General features: G+C 36.9%; 1 protein-coding gene across 1 annotated transcript in view; it reads left to right on the top strand.

Moving 5' to 3' along the window:
* Positions 1–18415, top strand: part of DDX46 (DEAD-box helicase 46) — a 68447-nt gene that overhangs the window by 12130 nt on the left and 37902 nt on the right. Inside the window, exons 6-15 of the mRNA XM_024995169.2 lie at positions 959–1110; positions 2715–2828; positions 4117–4282; positions 4985–5105; positions 5663–5838; positions 6769–6890; positions 10829–10907; positions 12704–12786; positions 15134–15298; positions 15780–15942. Coding sequence (XP_024850937.1) covers positions 959–1110; positions 2715–2828; positions 4117–4282; positions 4985–5105; positions 5663–5838; positions 6769–6890; positions 10829–10907; positions 12704–12786; positions 15134–15298; positions 15780–15942 — 1341 coding nt within the window. The remainder of the gene's footprint in view (positions 1–958; positions 1111–2714; positions 2829–4116; positions 4283–4984; positions 5106–5662; positions 5839–6768; positions 6891–10828; positions 10908–12703; positions 12787–15133; positions 15299–15779; positions 15943–18415) is intronic.

An 18415-nucleotide genomic window follows, 5' to 3' on the forward strand; every position in this document is an offset into this window, starting at 1 on the left:
TAGAAAATGTCCACTTTTAAATGATGGTTGTATCTAAGAAATCATAATAAGGAAAATTAGAAAATATTTGTAGCAGAATAAAAATGAAAAGAGAATGCAGCTGAAGCTGTTCAAAGCAACTAAATGCAACTTCACAACTGATTTTGATGTGTAAGATGTTAAGTGGAATAATGAGATTTTATAGGAAAAGGGAATTTTGCTCCATTTTTTGGTGAAAATCCCTGTGAATTTTTCAGTTTCTGTGAAAGTTCAACAGGGTGTTTTGTTCTAAATAGATTAATGGCTTATGTCTTTAAATGGTGATGATGATGTTGTTCAGTCTCAGAGTTGTGTCTGACTCTGTGAGCCCATGGACTGCAACATACCAGGCTTCCCTGATGATAGTTATGCAAAAACATGAGATTGTTTTTCGGAGAAGGCAACGGCACTCCACTCCAGTACTCTTGCCTGGAAAATCCCATGGATGGAGGAGCCTGGTGGGCTGCAATATGCTATTAATTTTTTCTTCCTGTGATTAAAGAAAAGTGATTGAAAGAAGAGAAATAAACATATCCTTTTAGCAGTTTTTAGTTTTGCTTCTATTAGTGTAGTTGTAAAATAATACCAGATCACAGAAGTAATGATCTAAATACATATAACTGAAATCTTCCTCAAAAAAAAAAAAAATAAAATAAAATAAAATAATACCAGAGATCCATTTTTTAGACGTATTAGTGCTTCTTCCTCTTTTCAATTTAATAATTTATCATTTATTTCTTTTATTATTAGTATTATTCAAAACTAATGCTTGTTTGATTTAAAACCTTGCCAGTATGAGTATTTGAACTGTATTGTGCCTGGGTTAATTGATAAGGAAGGTATTTGGGTAGTTAAGAGAAAGGGCTTTAATAGGGGTGTGGTCTGATTGTGAAATAATCCCTTTTGAAACACATATTCAAAGTGTGTTCTGATATTTTAGATGATGAAGATGATCCTGCAGAGGCTGAAAAGGAAGGAAATGAAATGGAGGGTGAGGAGTTAGATCCATTAGATGCTTACATGGAAGAAGTGAAAGAGGAAGTAAAAAAGTTTAACATGAGAAGTGTGAAAGGTGGTGGGGGAAATGAAAAGGTATGGGATTTTTTTTCCTATTTTATTTTTAAAGATTATATTCCTAGTTGAATAACTTGAATTCATTGTTGCATTGACCTACTATTGGCTTGGATGGCTTTATAAAGTTAACGATTTTGTTTCCTTCTTTTTTTTTTTTAATTTTATTTTATTTTTAAACTTTACATAATTGTATTAGTTTTGCCAAATATCAAAATGAATCCGCCACAGGTATACATGTGTTCCCCATCCTGAACCCTCCTCCCTCCTCCCTCCCCATACCATCCCTCTGGGTCGTCCCAGTGCACTAGCCCCAAGCATCCAGTATCATGCATCGAACCTGGACTGGCAGCTCGTTTCTTACATGATATTTTACATGTTTCATTGCCATTCTCCCAATTCTTCCCACCCTCTCCCTCTCCCACAGAGTCCATAAGACTGTTCTATATATCAGTGTCTCTTTTGCTGTCTTGTACACCAGGTTATTGTTACCATCTTTCTAAATTCCATATATATGCGTTAGTATACTGTATTGGTGTTTTTCGTTCTGGCTTACTTCACTCTGTATAATAGGCTCCAGTTTCATCCACCTCATTAGAACTGATTCAAATGTATTCTTTTTAATGGCTGAGTAATACTCCATTGTGTATATGTACCATAGCTTTCTTGTCCATTCATCTGCTGATGGACATCTAGGTTGCTTCCATGTCCTGGCTATTAGAAACAGTGCTGCGATGAACATTGGAGTACACGTGTCTCTTTCCCTTCTGGTTTCCTCAGTGTGTATGCCCAGCAGTGGGATTGCTGGATCATAAGGCAGTTCTATTTCCAGTTTTTTAAGGACTCTCCACACTGTTCTCCATAGTGGCTGTACTAGTTTGCATTCCCACCAACAGTGTAAGAGGGTTCCCTTTTCTCCACACCCTCTCCAGCATTTATTATTTGTAGACTTTTGGATCGCAGCCATTCTGACTGGTTTTTGTTTCCTTCTGCATCTCAAAAGTGTCTCTACTTTTTCTGAAGAGCAGAGATACTAGCAAATTTTAACTGCAAATGTCCTTTTAGAAGTCATCATTACTATTATCATCTTTGTTTAGTGTTTTTGCTTGTTACTTTCTCAGTAGGTCCTTTTCCAACACTCCCATCTTTTATACTCCTGATCCTCTTTAGTCTAGGTTTTCTTTTTCTTAATAGAATTTATTGACAAATTGTATAATTCAGTGTTGTGTTTGTTTGTTCCTTCTTCTAAAATCTTCCCAAGAGCAGTGATCTTTACCTGTTTTGTTTATTGATTCATCTTAAGATCCTGGGATAGTATTTGGTTTGTGGAATGAGTGAAAAGTACTATTTAGTAGTATTTTTTAAATATATTACATAATATTATATAAAATTACATACTACGTACCTAATTACCTATGTATTAATGTGTTAGGAAATATAATGCTATTGTATTACATTTTTAAATTTAAGTAAGTAAGGAGAAAGTGGGCTACTGTTTGTTTTTGCATTAGTAGTCACTGACAACTAAGTTAATTCAAATTATAAATTATTACAGTTACCATTGTTTCATTTGGTTTATACTTTGTGTTTCAACTTTAGCAAAATATTTCACATTCTTTTTTTAGAAGTCTGGGCCAACAGTCACAAAAGTTGTCACAGTTGTCACAACCAAGAAAGCAGTCGTAGATTCTGATAAGAAGAAAGGTGAGCTAATGGAGAATGACCAGGATGCCATGGAGGTAATTCTTCTTTAATTTTTAACTTTGTTCATGATACCATAGAATGAAACAGCAGCCCACTCCAGTATTCTTGCCTGGAGAATTCCATGGACAAGGGAGCCTAGTGGGCTGTGGTCCGTGGGATCACAGAGAGTCGGACACGACTGAGCACACAGCACATGATGCCATCCTATGAGTGTTTATAAGAAAGCATTGATGGAGGTGTGCTTTTCAGTTACGCAGTTTACTCTTAGGAGAAATTCTTGCTTTTCTCAACAGTATTGTAGCCAGATATCCAAACTAGTAGAACATTTTAACCTCTTTGACCTCTTGGATACCTGCTTTTTTTTTAAATTGAAGTATAGTTGATTTACAATATAGTGTTAGTTTCAAGTGTACAGCAAAGTGATTCAGTTATACACACACATGTGTATTTTTAGATTCTTTTTCACTATAAGTTATTACAAGATATTGCATGTAATTCCCTTTGAAAGTGTGAAAAGTGAAAATGTTAGTCATTCAGTATGTCTGACTCTTTGCTATCCCATGGACTGTAGCCCACCAGTCTCCTCTGTCCATGGATTTCTCCAGGCAAGAATACTAAAGTGGATAGCCATTCCCTTCTCGACAGGATCTTTCTGACCCAGGGATTGAACCCAGGTCTCTAGCGTTGTACAGTAAATCCTTGTTGCTTACTTTATGTATAGTAGTTTGTATCTGTTAATCCCACATTCCTAATTTATCCCTCCCCCTTCCTGTTCCCCTTTGGTAGCCAGAAGTTTGTTTTCTATGTCTGTGAGTCTGTTTCTGTTTTGAAAATAAATTCATTTGTATTACTTTTTTGATTCCACATTTAAGTGATATCATATGATATTTGTCTTTCTTTGACTTACTTCACATGGTATGATGTTCTCTAGGTTCATCTGTGTTGCTGCACACGGATAGGCCAAATTTTGATTCATCCTTGTCCCTCATCAGTACATCCCAGGCATAGAATAGGGAGAGAAGAAATGAAGTGACAGAATGAAATTTTTTACTATTAACATTCATTGTAATGATTTATATAGAGAAAACTATAGCAGAACTTCATTAAAGCTATGTTAGAATTAGTTTTTTGTTTTAGCTTTATATTGTTACTATAGCTTTCTATAATGGCAAAGAAAAAATAAGCTAAGTTAGAAAGTTCAGAAAATAAAAGAAGAGGAAAAGAATATTTTCTAGGAGTGGAACATTTTTAAAGTTAGAAATATTTCTTCCCATAGAAATATAGTAATAGATTTAGCTCTTAATTTTTCTCTTTTTGTTACAGTATTCTTCAGAGGAGGAAGAAGTTGATCTTCAGACAGCTCTTACAGGTTACCAGACAAAGCAGAGAAAGCTTCTAGAACCAGTGGATCATGGAAAAATTGAATATGAACCATTCAGAAAAAACTTCTATGTTGAAGTTCCAGAATTGGCAAAAATGTCTCTAGAGGGTAAAATTTGTTTATTCATTTATCGGTTATTTTGGGGATGGGGGAAATACACTTCACCTTGCCTGGGAGGCATGTTGATAGGCCTGTAAGTTGATGGGTGAGTAGGAGAAATGTGCCTGACTTACCTGGAGAAATGAGAGTGAACTAGAACATGAGAAATCATTCTGGAGAGTGAGACGACTACATCCACAATGATTAGAAATAGAAATTAGTGTGTTTTGGGAAACATTTTAAAAAAAAGAGCAAAAATTAGTTTGGCTTACGTGGTTGAGCTTTTTAGGGTTGAAAATACTCTTCATGTGAAGTTAGCAAGTAGAGTATTGTTACGTTTTTCTCTTATTTGAGAATTAGAAACCGATATGAAGCTGTGTGATATTGACGGAAAAAGCATGATATGGGCAACCCTTGCTTAAAGAACAAGTAGTTGTATTACTTGTGAATCACTGTTCTTTTATTGCTGTTAGAATTTAAGTCAAAATAACCAAATTGTAGAAATTGGGGTGTTTCTTTTGTTCCTAGTTGGTTGCAACAGTAATCACTTTGTCAGAGCTGTTCAGTGCATTGTCCTGGAGCTTTGATATGGAATTATCTTTGGGAACACTAAAAAAGAATTGATTCTTAATCTTACCATGCCTCATTGAAAAGTAGAGGGCACTAATAGAACAATATTTAAGAGTTTCTAATCTGGATTTTGTTTTGTAGAGGTGAATGTATTTCGGTTGGAAATGGAGGGCATTACTGTCAAGGGGAAAGGTTGCCCCAAACCAATTAAATCTTGGGTTCAGTGTGGAATTTCTATGAAGATCTTAAATTCTCTAAAAAAGTAAGTGTTGAGCGGTTGTCCACATTTTTCAATATCTTGCTACAGAAGATAACCTGTTACATACATTTTCACTCTAATGGAAAATACTGATTTTTGTTAAACAGCTTTCTCTAGATATGATTTACATACCATAAAGTTTACCCTTTGGTTTACGATTTTCATTATATTTATGAAGTTGTGTAGTCATTACCATAATCTAATTTTAGAACATTTTCATCAAACCCAAAAGAGGCCTGGATCTATTAGTATTCATTTTTCTCTCTTCTACACACAAGGCAGTCTCTTACCTACTACTTTTTATAGATTTGTGTATTCTGGACATTTCATATAAATTAGATCGTACTTATATATAGTCCTTTGTGACTGGCTTCTTCCAATTAGCATAGTATTTTCAAATATTTCTACATCATCCATGATGTAGAATGTCTGAGTACTTCATTCCTTTTTGCCAAATAAAAATCTCATTATATGGATATACATTTTGGAAAACTTACAGCGTGAGAGCCTAAAGATCACCACAGTCCTTACTGTTGTCTTCCTATGGTTTGCTTTTTAAGGCATGGTTATGAAAAGCCCACGCCAATCCAAACCCAGGCGATTCCTGCGATAATGTCTGGACGAGATTTGATTGGTATTGCCAAGACAGGAAGTGGAAAGACCATTGCCTTTCTGTTGCCCATGTTTAGACACATCATGGATCAGAGGTCTTTAGAAGAAGGAGAGGGGCCAATAGGTACAGTTCCTTTCATTAAACTATTTTTTCAGATAACAACTTTGTCAGTTAATCAGAAAGACCTGATGCTTTGTAATAAGTGTAACAATAAAGATGTCTTTATGTACAGTTCCTCTATAAATTTGGCACTTTGGGGCTGATTTCCCCTTACCAGCAGGTGGAGTGAGACTCTTCAGAGCTCTGGAGTGACATCTCAGAAGTACAAAAACAGCCTCTCCTGGCACAGCTCAATTTTTAAACTCTGACTCGGCAGGTAGAATCCTCGTGCATCTATCTGTTTATTTATGTTGAGGTTTGTTCTTAGCCCATATGAGTGGATCTATAAACTCAACATAGAAGATTGCAGGGAAGTGTATTTTTGTTTTTGCTTTTGTTTTTTTGGCCTTAAAAGGCTATAGTGCCAGTGTTTGATTCAGGATTAGGTCTTCAGATTCAGTTTTCTTGATTCATTTGGCAGAGATCTCTTCTCCAAATTTGAATAGGGTTTTGGAAAGTTGTTCAGCTCCTCTCTTGGCAACAGAGGGCACAGTATGTCTCTCCTCTGTCTGTGCCCCTCAGACCCAGGTTGTTTCCGGAAGCCACGGCATGGCTCTGCAGCACAGTGAGTCACTTGATTATCTTTGCTCTGTGATTTGCAGTTGAGACTGATTTGCATTCTTTTCAACCAAGTATTTTCCTGATGGTTGAGTAAGGCATTTAACTCTGATTTATCTTCCTATAGCATGTTCTTAAAATCTACTTAAAATTATCCTTCACCACAGTCTCTGCTATTATAAAACTTTTGAAATAGGATTTTCAGAGGTACATAAAACAAATTAAAACAAAAATTAGACTAAGCTCTGAACTTGATTGCAGAGGTTAAATTTAACACTTTAAGGATTAGCCTTAAGAATTTTGGTGGTTAGGCTTTTGACATATTTATCTTTTCAGCTGTCATCATGACTCCAACTCGGGAACTGGCTTTACAGATTACTAAAGAATGTAAGAAGTTTTCAAAGACCTTGGGCCTTAGAGTGGTCTGTGTTTATGGAGGAACAGGAATCAGTGAGCAGGTAGATATAAAAGGAACATTCAGTTTTTTTTGGTTTTTTGGAATTGAATGATTTAATAATGTAGAAGTGATTCTTTGTTTTAGTGTTTTCTATAATGATTGCTTCTAAAATCTTAAAAAGAAATGTGATAATAAGAATGAATTATGTTAAAGTTATATTTTAGAATTTTTGAGTCATTTTTGTATCTTAGCTTTACCATGCTTCTTCGCCTTTCCCTCCTCAAGGAAGCAGATAGTTTTTTCATTTTACAGATGTTCAGAAAGGTTAAGTTGACCGAAGTCTTTAACTTAAAAAGACTTTGTCCTAGAACCGAGGTGTTACGATTTGTGGACCAGCATTTATTCTTTAATCTAAGTGACATCTTTAAAAGGTGGTGTTGAGTGTGATATACTAATATCAGAGTTGCATTTGCATTCCTAAATGATTTTAGAGAGAATTATTTAAACAAACCTTCATTGACTCCAATCGTTAGCTTGGCATTTTTCTGTGTGTCTTCTAAAGAATGATAGCCATCAGATATTTTGCTTTAACTAGAAGAAGGAAAAAAAAGATGGTCAGATTAAGTTTTGGAAATGTTAAACTGCAAAATTAAATCTTTCCTGCAAGACTGCATAGTTGTTAAAAAGCTAGTGCATATTGTGATGCTGGCAAAAGGAATAAATGACATTTTCTGAGCATATCTAACCTGAAACCCTTCTTAAGGACTTAATTTTCTCAGATTTTTAGATACATTTTGGGAATATTTGCTTTTGTTATCCCAGTGCTATTTTTAAACGTTGCATTTAGTTTTCTGAGTTTATCTTTGTCAATTTTTTTTGGCCATAAACTATAGTTAAGAAATACAGTTACTAAGTAAGCTGGTACATGCCTGCATACTTAAATAGAAGTCAGAGTTTTATGATATCTTACATAGTTTGGTGTTTTCCATTTTACTTTGTTTCAAAAACAGTTTGTGACTTAAACTGATTTCGTAATTCATTAATGGAAACAATTCTGAATTTGAAAACCATTGACCTATTACATTTCTTTACTTAGTGCTCTCGTGTTCCTTCCTCGGTTTTGAGGAATCTTGTCAAATTAAAATTGGTAAAATTCTATGATTTTCATTGATTTCAGAGTTATAGCACCATGTGGTCTTGTTCCTTGTGGTCTTGCTGGTACCTATCCCTTTAGTACTTGGATGCAATCTCAAAAACGACAGAATGATCTCTGTTCATTTCCAAGGCAAACCATTCAATATCACGGTAATCCAAGTCTATGCCCCAACCAGTAACGCTGAAGGAGCTGAAGTTGAACGGTTCTGTGAAGACCTACAAGACCTTTTAGAACTAACACCCAAAAAAGATGTCCTTTTCATTATAGGGGACTGGAATGCAAAAGTAGGAAGTCAAGAAACACCTGGAGTAACAGGCAAATTTGGCCTTGGAATACAGAATGAAGCAGGAAAAGACTAATAGAGTTTTGCCAAGAAAATGCACTGGTCATAACAAACACCCTCTTCCAACAACACAAGAGAAGACTCTATACATGGACATCACCAGATGGTCAACACTGAAATCAGATTGATTATACTCTTTGCAGCCAAAGATGGAGAAGCTCTATACAGTCAGCAAAAACAAGACCAGGAGCTGACTGTGGCTCAGACCATGAACTCCTTATTGCCAAATTCAGACTTAAATGGAAGAAAGTAGGGAAAACCACTAGACCATTCAGGTATGACCTAAATCAAATCCCTTATGATTATACAGTGTAAGTGAGACATAGATTTAAGGGCCTAGATCTGATCGATAGAGTGCCTGATGAACTATGGAATGAGGTTCGTGACATTGTACAGGAGACAGGGATCAAGACCATCCCCATGGAAAAGAAATGCAAAAAAGCAAAATGGCTGTCTGGGGAGGCCTTACAAATAGCTGTGAAAAGAAGAGAAGTGAAAAGCAAAGGAGAAAAGGAAAGATATAAACATCTGAATGCAGAGTTCCAAAGAATAGCAAAAAGAGATAGAAAGCCTTCTTCAGCGATTAATGCAAAGAAATAGAGGAAAACAACAGAATGGGAAAGACTAGGGATCTCTTCAAGAAAATCAGAGATACCAAGAGAACATTTCATGCAAAGATGGGCTCGATAAAGGACAGAAATGGTATGGACCTAACAGAAGCAGAAGATGTTAAGAAGAGATGGCAAGAATACATAGAAGAACTGTACAAAAAAGATCTTCATGACCCAGATAATCACGATGGTGTGATCACGGACCTAGAGCCAGACATCCTGGAATGTGAAGTCAAGTGGGCCTTAGAAAGCATCATTATGAACAAAGCTAGTGGAGGTGATGGAATTCCAGTTGAGCTATTTCAAATCCTGAAAAATGATGCTGTGAAAGTGCTGCACTCAATATGCCAGCAAATTTGGAAAACTCAGCAGTGGCCACAGGACTGGAAAAGGTCAGTTTTCATTCCAATCCCAAAGAAAGGCAATGCCAAAGAATGCTCAAACTACCGCACAATTGGACTCATCTCACACGCTAGTAAAGTAATGCTCAAAATTCTCCAAGCCAGGCTTCAGCAATATGTGAACCGTGAACTTCCTGATATTCAAGCTGGTTTTAGAAAAGGCAGAGGAACCAGAGATCAAATTGCCAACATCCACTGGATCATGGGAAAAGCCAGAGAGTTCCAGAAAAGCATCTATTTCTGCTTTATTGACTATGCCAAAGCCTTTGACTGTGTGGATCACAATAAACTGTGGAAAATTCTGAAAGAGATGGGAATACCAGACTACCTGATATGCCTCTTGAGAAATTTGTGTGCAGGTCAGGAAGCAACAGTTAGAACTGGACATGGAACAACAGACTGGTTCCAAATAGGAAAAGGAGTTCGTCAAGGCTGTATATTGTCACCCTGTTTATTTAACTTCTATGCAGAGTACATCATGAGAAACGCTGGACTGGAAGAAGCACAAGCTGGAATCAAGATTGCTGGGTGAAATATCAATAACCTCAGATATGTAGATGACACCACCCTTATGGCAGAAAGTGAAGAGGAACTCAAAAGCCTCTTGATGAAAGTGAAAGTGGAGAGTGAAAAGGTTGGCTTAAAGCTCCACATTCAGAAAACGAAGATCATGGCATCCTGTCCCATCACTTCATGGGAAATAGATGGGGAAAGAGTGGAAACAGTGTCAGACTTTATTTTTTGGGGCTCCAAAATCACTGCAGATGGTGACTGCAGCCATGAAATTAAAAGACGCTTACTCCTTGGAAGGAAAGTTATGACCAACCTAGATAGCATATTCAAAAGCAGAGACATTACTTTGCCAACAAAGGTCCGTCTAGTCAAGGCTATGGTTTTTCCAGTGGTCATGTATGGATGTGAGAGTTGGACTGTGAAGAAGGCTTAGTGCCGAAGAATTGAGGCTTTTGAACTGTGGTGTTGGAGAAGACTCTTGAGAGTCCCTTGGACTGCAAGGAGATCCAACCAGTCCATTCTGAAGGAGATCAGCCCTGGGATTTCTTTGGAAGGAATGATGCTAAAGCTGAAACTCCAGTACTCTGGCCACCTCATGCGAAGAGTTGACTCATTGGAAAAGACTCTGATGCTGGGAGGGATTAGGGGCAGGAGGAGAAGGGGACGACAGAGGATGAGATGGCTGGCTGGCATCACTGACTCGATGGACGTGAGTCTGAGTGAACTCTGGGAGTTGGTGATGGACAGGGAGGCCTGGCGTGCTGCGATTCATGGGGTCGCAAAGAGTCGGACACGACTGAGCGACTGAACTGATCTGATCTGATTCCTTTAGTAGTTCTCCCACATTCCAAAGAATTAAGTAAGAGGCTTTGATACCTTCTAATCAGACCTGACTATCTTATTGGGCAGTATTTTGAAGTCTGTGAAGAGGCATTAGTGATAAATAGAGTATAAAATTTCATCTTTTTTTATTAGATTGCTGAGCTGAAAAGAGGTGCTGAAATTATTGTTTGTACACCTGGTCGAATGATTGACATGTTAGCAGCTAATAGTGGTAAGTTGGGGATAGGTTTTTGTTTTTGTTTTTATTTATTTATTTATTTTTTGGTTGTCTTTTCTCCTTTTTGAATTATGTACATTTCTGTTAAATCAAAGCAGATACAAGAAACCACCAAAGGGTTTCTTTCTACATTTCTTCTTAAAGCTGTAATATCTTAAAATTTGTATTGTAACAAGCTTATTGTTGCAAGTGTTCATAATAATATTTTTGCAGTGTAATTAAAATTTTTTTGACAACCAATCCATCTGATGTATTGTTTTTTTTAAAGCCTTAACGCAAATTCTTAATCTGATTTTGGCCTACCTTTGCATTTGAAAGGGTAGGGGACTGTGTTTTTTTAATTGTACAATTTAAATTTTTTCTCCTTAGGAACTAGTATTTTCTTACAATACTAGATAAATTAAGATATTGCAGCTTCAAGGACATTTATCTTTTGTAAATATTGCATGTTTTTAGCTCAAATATTGTGCTTTGTTAAATTATTCCCTATCAAAACTGTTACTAAACTGTTGACATTATTTAACTTCTGTGGAGAAAGGCCCTTCAAGATTTATAGAACTGGGCTTCCGAGACTTAAACCATCAAAGGTAGGTAATTTAAAGCTGTTCCCAATCGTGCGAAACTAATTGAGGCTGCACAAGTTAGTATGGAGTACTTAAATATTAGAAAGCATTTATTTTGGCACATTTCTGTTTTTTTGAAGAAAATGCTTTCAAAGGTTTCCATTGTATATTCAGTATATATATAGTAGAGTATTTAAAACTTTGAGTAGTGCATGTTTCTAATAGCATTTTGCTTGGATTTCTGTGTTCATTTAATTCTAATTCTACATAAAGTTGGTAAAGTGATACTGATATTGATAAGTCATTGTGCTTGTACAGCATATGAAATGTTTTGGGCTGAATGCTGATGAAATAATTCCTTGTTTTTTCTCAATGCTGCATTAAGTATCCTGAAATTCATCTTGATTAATTTTACCTTTTCCCTTTATCTGTCCTTTTGGTTTACATTTAATAACTATTTCATACATGTTTCTGCCAGGTGATTGAATCAACAGTTGATAGAAATGCTTGTGTTGATCCTTTATAAAGGGTTTCCTGTGTATGTGTTTAGTTTTCTCTGGCTAAGAAGCCAGTTGCATTTATTTAAACCAGTGGGAGCACTTAGTGAAATTGAATTTGTAAAGTAAAGTGTATCTTTGTAATATGATATATTTGATTTCTTAAATTTTTGTGTAATATGTTAATTACCTAATGGTATTGAATAGCTTCTTATTATGTTTTGACATGCTCATTAGAAGCTCCTAACTATATGTAAGTAGTTTATGTACTACATAAAGTAAAGAGAGATTTTCTGCGTCTGAAGTAGTTAGCACTGGAACTTGCTTTCCACACATACGCTGTAATCTCTAATATGTTTTTTCCTAGGTGATGCTGTCAGATAATGGCTGATGTGGCTCGATGCTCCATCTCAGTCTTAGTTTTATGATGTGTTTTGGAGAGGGCTGTTTTCTGAATTTTACAGGTTCTTCAGGCCCTATGATGGTATGCAAGAGACGAGTTTGACAAAATAAAGGGCCTCATATACCCATTGTCAGAAAGTATATACCATTAGATTAAGATATTGTAAACGAAAATTTCTTTTCACTGTTTAAAGATACTTATCTTACCCCTCTGGTTAAGTCAGGCATTTTAGTTCCCTTTACAGTTTTTTAAAGTTTTTGGTAGTCATAAAATGAATTGTGACTGATTTTTCGTTTTCTTTTGTCTTTATTTTTTTCCTCATGTTAGGTCGGGTTACAAATCTTCGAAGAGTGACGTATGTTGTTTTAGATGAAGCAGACAGAATGTTTGACATGGGTTTTGAGCCACAGGTATTCATTAAATTTCTTTGTGTTTCTATCTATAAAATAAACCTTGTAATTGCCATGAGCCTGAAATATTTGTATGATTTCTGAAATTCTCACATTTCTTTTGTGTGGTAATACAGGGAATTGAGGACGTGGGGAATTGAAATAAATATTTATGTTTTGGATTCTTAAACTTTTCAGGATGTATTTCTGCAGTCTTTCCTAGGCATCATTGGTAAAATTAGTCATAATAGAAGCTTAAGCTTTCATATATTATGATTTTCACCGTACTTCCAAATGGCTTTAACTTACGCTTTTCACTACCTCATGATCTGGATAGCACAGGTTGGTTATATCCTCCAAATGTAAAAGCTAAGGCCCAAAGCATTTGTCTAGCTTAAATTTTATGTTGTTAACACATGTAGTTTCCTTAAATATAAAATTTCAGTGATAAAAACTTAAAACTCATTGTAAAAGGTGGTAGAATTTTTTCTTAACAAGAAGAGCAGAATGAGTTGTCACTGTGCTATGGATAACAAAATAATTTTTTAAAAATATTTTTTAGTTTTATTTTTGGCTTCTCTGGGTCTTCATCGCTACATGTGGGCTTTCTCTAGTTAGGGTGAGTGGAGGCAACTCTAGTTACAGTGTGTAGGCTTCTCTGAAAGCTCAGTTGGTAAAGAATCCACCTGCAGAGTAGGAGACCTGGGTTTGATCCCTGGGTTGGGAAGATCCCCTGGAGAAGGGAAAGGCTATCCACTCCAGTATTCTGGCCTAGAGAATTCATAGACTGTATAGGCCGTGGGGTTGCAAAGAGGCAGACACAACTGAGCGAATTTCACTTTCCCAGGACTTTAAAAATATGTTTACAAAGCTTGAAAAAAATAAATTTGACAATATAAGACATATCTGAAGAAAATTGTGAAACTTACTGGAAAACATTAAAGATGGATTGACTGTGAAATTTATGTAAAGATCAAATAGTAAAGAGTAATCCTTCTGAAGAAGACGAACAGGCTAGGGCATAAGAGATGCCGCTTCTTGAAAGTCTGGTTTCTTCCCATTTCAGGATTTAGTTTTCTTGAGTCTGCTAAGTCAGGTACCACTTAAACAAAATGTTGTAGCTGTCATGTCCTATCTTCTTTTTTTTTTTAATGATACTATTTATTGATTTATTTGGCTGCACTGGGTCTTAGTTACAGAACATGGAATCTTATAGTTGTGGCATGTGGGGTCTAGTTCCCTGACCAGGTTCAAGCCCTCAGCATTGGGAGCACAGAGTCTTAGCCACTGGACTACCAGGGAAGTCCCCTGTCTTATTTTCTTTGTTGGTTTGAGCAATTTTTTAAAAACCTTGTTAAATTTTACAGGATTTTTCAAGTGAAGAAAGTAAATGTCTGTGGGCAACCACAGTCTTTAACTGAAAATACTGGTATATGTTTTAAAGCCGTAATTTTGGCTATTGGGTGAAGAATAGATTTCAGATTGGACAGGAGCAAAGGCAGGGAAACCTGTTAGGAGACAGTTGAAATAATCCAGGTGAGAGTTGAGAGATCATTTGGACCAGGAGCTCAAGATTTCCACATGCCTTGGGTATAGCAGCCCCTTTCATAGTTATCACATCATCTTTGATTAGAATAAAAATGTGGTCCTGCGTATTCCTGGCAAGACCTTTACCCTCCCCAATTTCCAACCACTCACCACTGTCTACCTTGAAACCATCATTAATAATTTTAATTCTGTGGGTTTTTTTTTCTTGTTTAGGCCATAAGAATCCTATAACTCCCTGTTTTCTCTGGGACTCTTACACACCGACTTAATTATTTTGTCCCCTTAATAATATTTGCACCTTCATTATTCTTTTTTTATCCTGTAACTCTTAGTACCATTTGTTACATAATATTTATCCACCATCATTAGACTGTAAGCTCCATAAAGACAAGTTTTTGTCTATTTTTATTGCTTATTCCAAGCACTTAGAACAATGTCTGGTACATAATGGTTGCTCAATAAAAATGGGTTGAGTAAAGGAAGGAAAACAGTAATAGCAGTGAGGAATACTTTCATTGTTTAGTTTGAAAGTCAAGACTACTGAATTTGTTGATGGATTGGATATGAAATGAGCAAGAGAGACTAGTTACAGATGGCTCCTAGATTTTGGGCATAAAGCTATAAGTTACCAAAGTTGCCATTTCTTCAGAAGGGGAGACTGAGAGGAGCAGATTTTAAGGTGAAATCAATGGTAATATTCCAAGATAACAAGTTTAAAAGTCACTGAATAGATGTTCTCAAAAGTTCTTTGTACTTGTTCTCACCATCCTGTGAATTTTGGAGACTACTCTCACCATGTTTATTTGTAATGTTTTCTCAGGTCATGCGCATTGTGGATAATGTTCGCCCTGACAGACAGACAGTTATGTTTTCAGCTACTTTCCCCAGAGCTATGGAAGCCTTGGCTCGGAGAATCCTGAGTAAACCCATTGAAGTGCAGGTTGGAGGCAGAAGTGTAGTTTGCTCGGATGTGGAGCAACAAGTGGTGGGTACAATCCTTAGGAAACCCCCAAGTCCCCATATGTTTAGGCAGTGTGCCATCCTTTTGGGATCACTGTGATGTAGGCAGGTACTTCCTAAAATTAAATAATATACATCAACTGCAGCTTTGAACATTTTACCAGATATATTTGAATTTCCTATTCCATGGAACTGTTTATAAAGTTTACCACCAGAAGTTGTGGGCTGGTAGATAAAATGTCACGTACCTGTGTTACTTGTTAATAGGATGTGAAGTTAAGAGTCAGAACAGATAATCTGTCCACATTTGTAAGCCTCTTAGTCTTTGAAAGTTAATTTTAATTTTTTGGGCTTAGTGATTTACCAATTAAAGTCAAGATTCTACTACTGTTTCCTAAAGATACAGCAAGATGTCATGTATTTGCCAAAAATAAAATGAATATTTTTGTTCATGAAGTGTATTTGGATTTTCAGTCCGTTAATGTTATACAATGTGTTGTTTTCAGATTGTGATTGAAGAAGAAAAGAAATTCTTGAAGCTACTTGAACTTCTAGGTCATTATCAAGAATCAGGATCTGTCATTATATTTGTGGATAAGCAGGAACATGCTGATGGTCTTCTGAAAGATTTAATGAGAGCTTCTTACCCTTGCATGTCTCTTCATGGAGGTAACATTTACTGAAATATCTATAATGGACTTAGGTTGGCCAAGCACTGGACTGTGTATTTCCTTTGTCTCTAACTTAGCAGTAATTTTTTTTCCTTTTTCTTTTTTTAAACTTTTGATTTTGTATTGGAGTCTAGCTGATTAACAAACAATGTTGTGATAGTTTCATGTGAACAGTGAAGGGAATTAGCTATACATATATGTGTATCTATTGTCCCCCAAACTCCCCTCCCATCCAGGCTGCCACAGAACATTGAGCAGAGGTCCATGTGCTATACGGCAAGTCCGTGGGGATAGTTAGGGAGTTTGCGATTGACATATACACAGGGCTGTATTTAATGTGGATAACTGGCTAGCACTAAATTTTATATCAGTGTCAGTTTTCATTTATGACAGTTCTCTGCGGGTAAGCATTATTATTATTCCATCTCAGTGATAAAGAAAATAAGCCAACAATACATCGGTTTGACCAAATTCCATAACCAGTAATCAGCTAAGGAGAAATTGAAAATTTTGATTCATGTTATATTCTTTCCATTGTATCATGCTACCCATTGGCTTTTATGATTAACATTGGAGCTTTACTTAATTTCTGTGTAATATCTCCATTGTTATATATGCGTGGGACTTAGAACACTAAACACATGGAATAGAGACAGTTGAGTTAAGCCCATTTACCAAGTATTCTGGTAGTATGACTTTGTGACACACCATCCCCGAATTGAGTGGCAAAGGTCATTTACTTTGCTTATGAATCTGCAGTTTGTATAGGGCTTAGCACACATATCTAGTCTGTCTTCCATGCTGTGTCTACTGGGATGGCTCAGTTGGGGTTCCATTTCCAATTTTCCGTGTTTAGGCAGCTGACAAGTTGTACTGGCTTTTGACAGATATCTCACTCCTATTGGCCAGGAGTCCTGACTTCCACTTGTGAGCCTGTGTGTGAGGCTCCTTGGCCAGAGGGCAAGAATCAGAAGCTGCCAAGACAGTTCAGGAGGATCCTGGGAAGTGGTAGAACTTTTATTTCCACCATGTTCTGTAGGTCAAAATAGTCACTAGACTGGCCCACATTCAAGGAGATGGAGGCACAGACTCCATGTCTTCATGGGAAAATGTCATTCAGTTAGCAGAAGAGAGTGTGGCATAGGACATGCTTACAGTCCCACACCAGGCTTCATGAGGAATGCAGTTAAAGGACTGAGGATATGTATTTGGTTAACTTTTAATGTTTGAAAATGACTCATTTTGCTTTCCTTTTCTTTTTTATTGGCTAAATATACATTACATAAAATTTGCCATTTTATCCATTTTCAAGTGTGTAATTCATTGGCATTAAGTAGATTTACAATGTGGTGAAACCATTTCCATTATCTATTTCCAGAAATTTTTCATCATTTCAAGCAGACACTCTGTATGTATTAAGCAATACTTAATTCCCCAGGCCTCAGTTCAGTTCAGTTCAGTCACTCAGTCGTGTCTGACTCTTTGCGACCCCATGAATCGCAGCACGCCAGGCCTCCCTGTCCATCACCAACTCCCAGAGTTCACTCAGACTCATGTCCATCGAGTCAGTGATGCCATCCAGCCATCTCATCCTCTGTCGTAACCTTTTCCTTCTGCCCCCAATCCCTCCCAGCACCAGAGTCTTTTCCAGTGAGTCAGTTGTTCGCATGAGGTGGCCAAAGTATTGGAGTTTCAGCTTTAGCATCATTCCTTCCAAAGAAATCCCAGGGCTGATCTCCTTCAGAATGGACTGGTTGGATCTCCTTGCAGTCCAAGGGACTCTCAAGAGTCTTCTCCAACACCACAGTTCAAAAGCCTCAATTCTTCGGCACTAAGCCTTCTTCACAGTCCAACTCTCACATCCGTACCTGACTACTGGAAAAACCATAGCTTTGACCAGATGGACCTTTGTTGGCAAAGTAATGTCTCTGCTTTTGAATATGCTATCTAGGTTGGTCATAAGTTTCCTTCCAAGGAGTAAGCATCTTTTAATTTCATGGCTGCAGTCACCATCTGCAGTGATTTTGGAGCCCCAAAAAATAAAGTCTGACACTGCTTCCACTGTTTCCCCATCTATTTCCCATGAAGTGATGGGACAGGATGCCATGATCTTCGTTTTCTGAATGTGGAGCTTTAAGCCAACTTTTTCACTCTCCACTTTCACTTTCATCAAGAGGCTTTTGAGTTCCTCTTCACTTTCTGCCACAAGGGTGGTGTCATCTGCATATCTGAGGTGATTGATATTTCTCCTGGTAGTCTTGATTCCAGCTTGTGCTTCTTCCAGTCCAGCGTTTCTCATGGTGTACTCTGGATATAAGTTAAATAAGCAGGGTGACAGTATACAGCCTTGACGTACTCCTTTTCATATTTGGAACCAGTCTGTTGTTCCATGTCCAGTTCTAACTGTTGCTTCCTGACCTGCACACAGGTTTCTCAAGAGGCAGGTCAGGTGCTCTGGTATTCCCATCTCT

The sequence above is a fragment of the Bos taurus genome, chromosome 7 (assembly GCF_002263795.3).
Source record: "Bos taurus isolate L1 Dominette 01449 registration number 42190680 breed Hereford chromosome 7, ARS-UCD2.0, whole genome shotgun sequence".
Classification (NCBI taxonomy): domain Eukaryota; kingdom Metazoa; phylum Chordata; class Mammalia; order Artiodactyla; family Bovidae; genus Bos; species Bos taurus.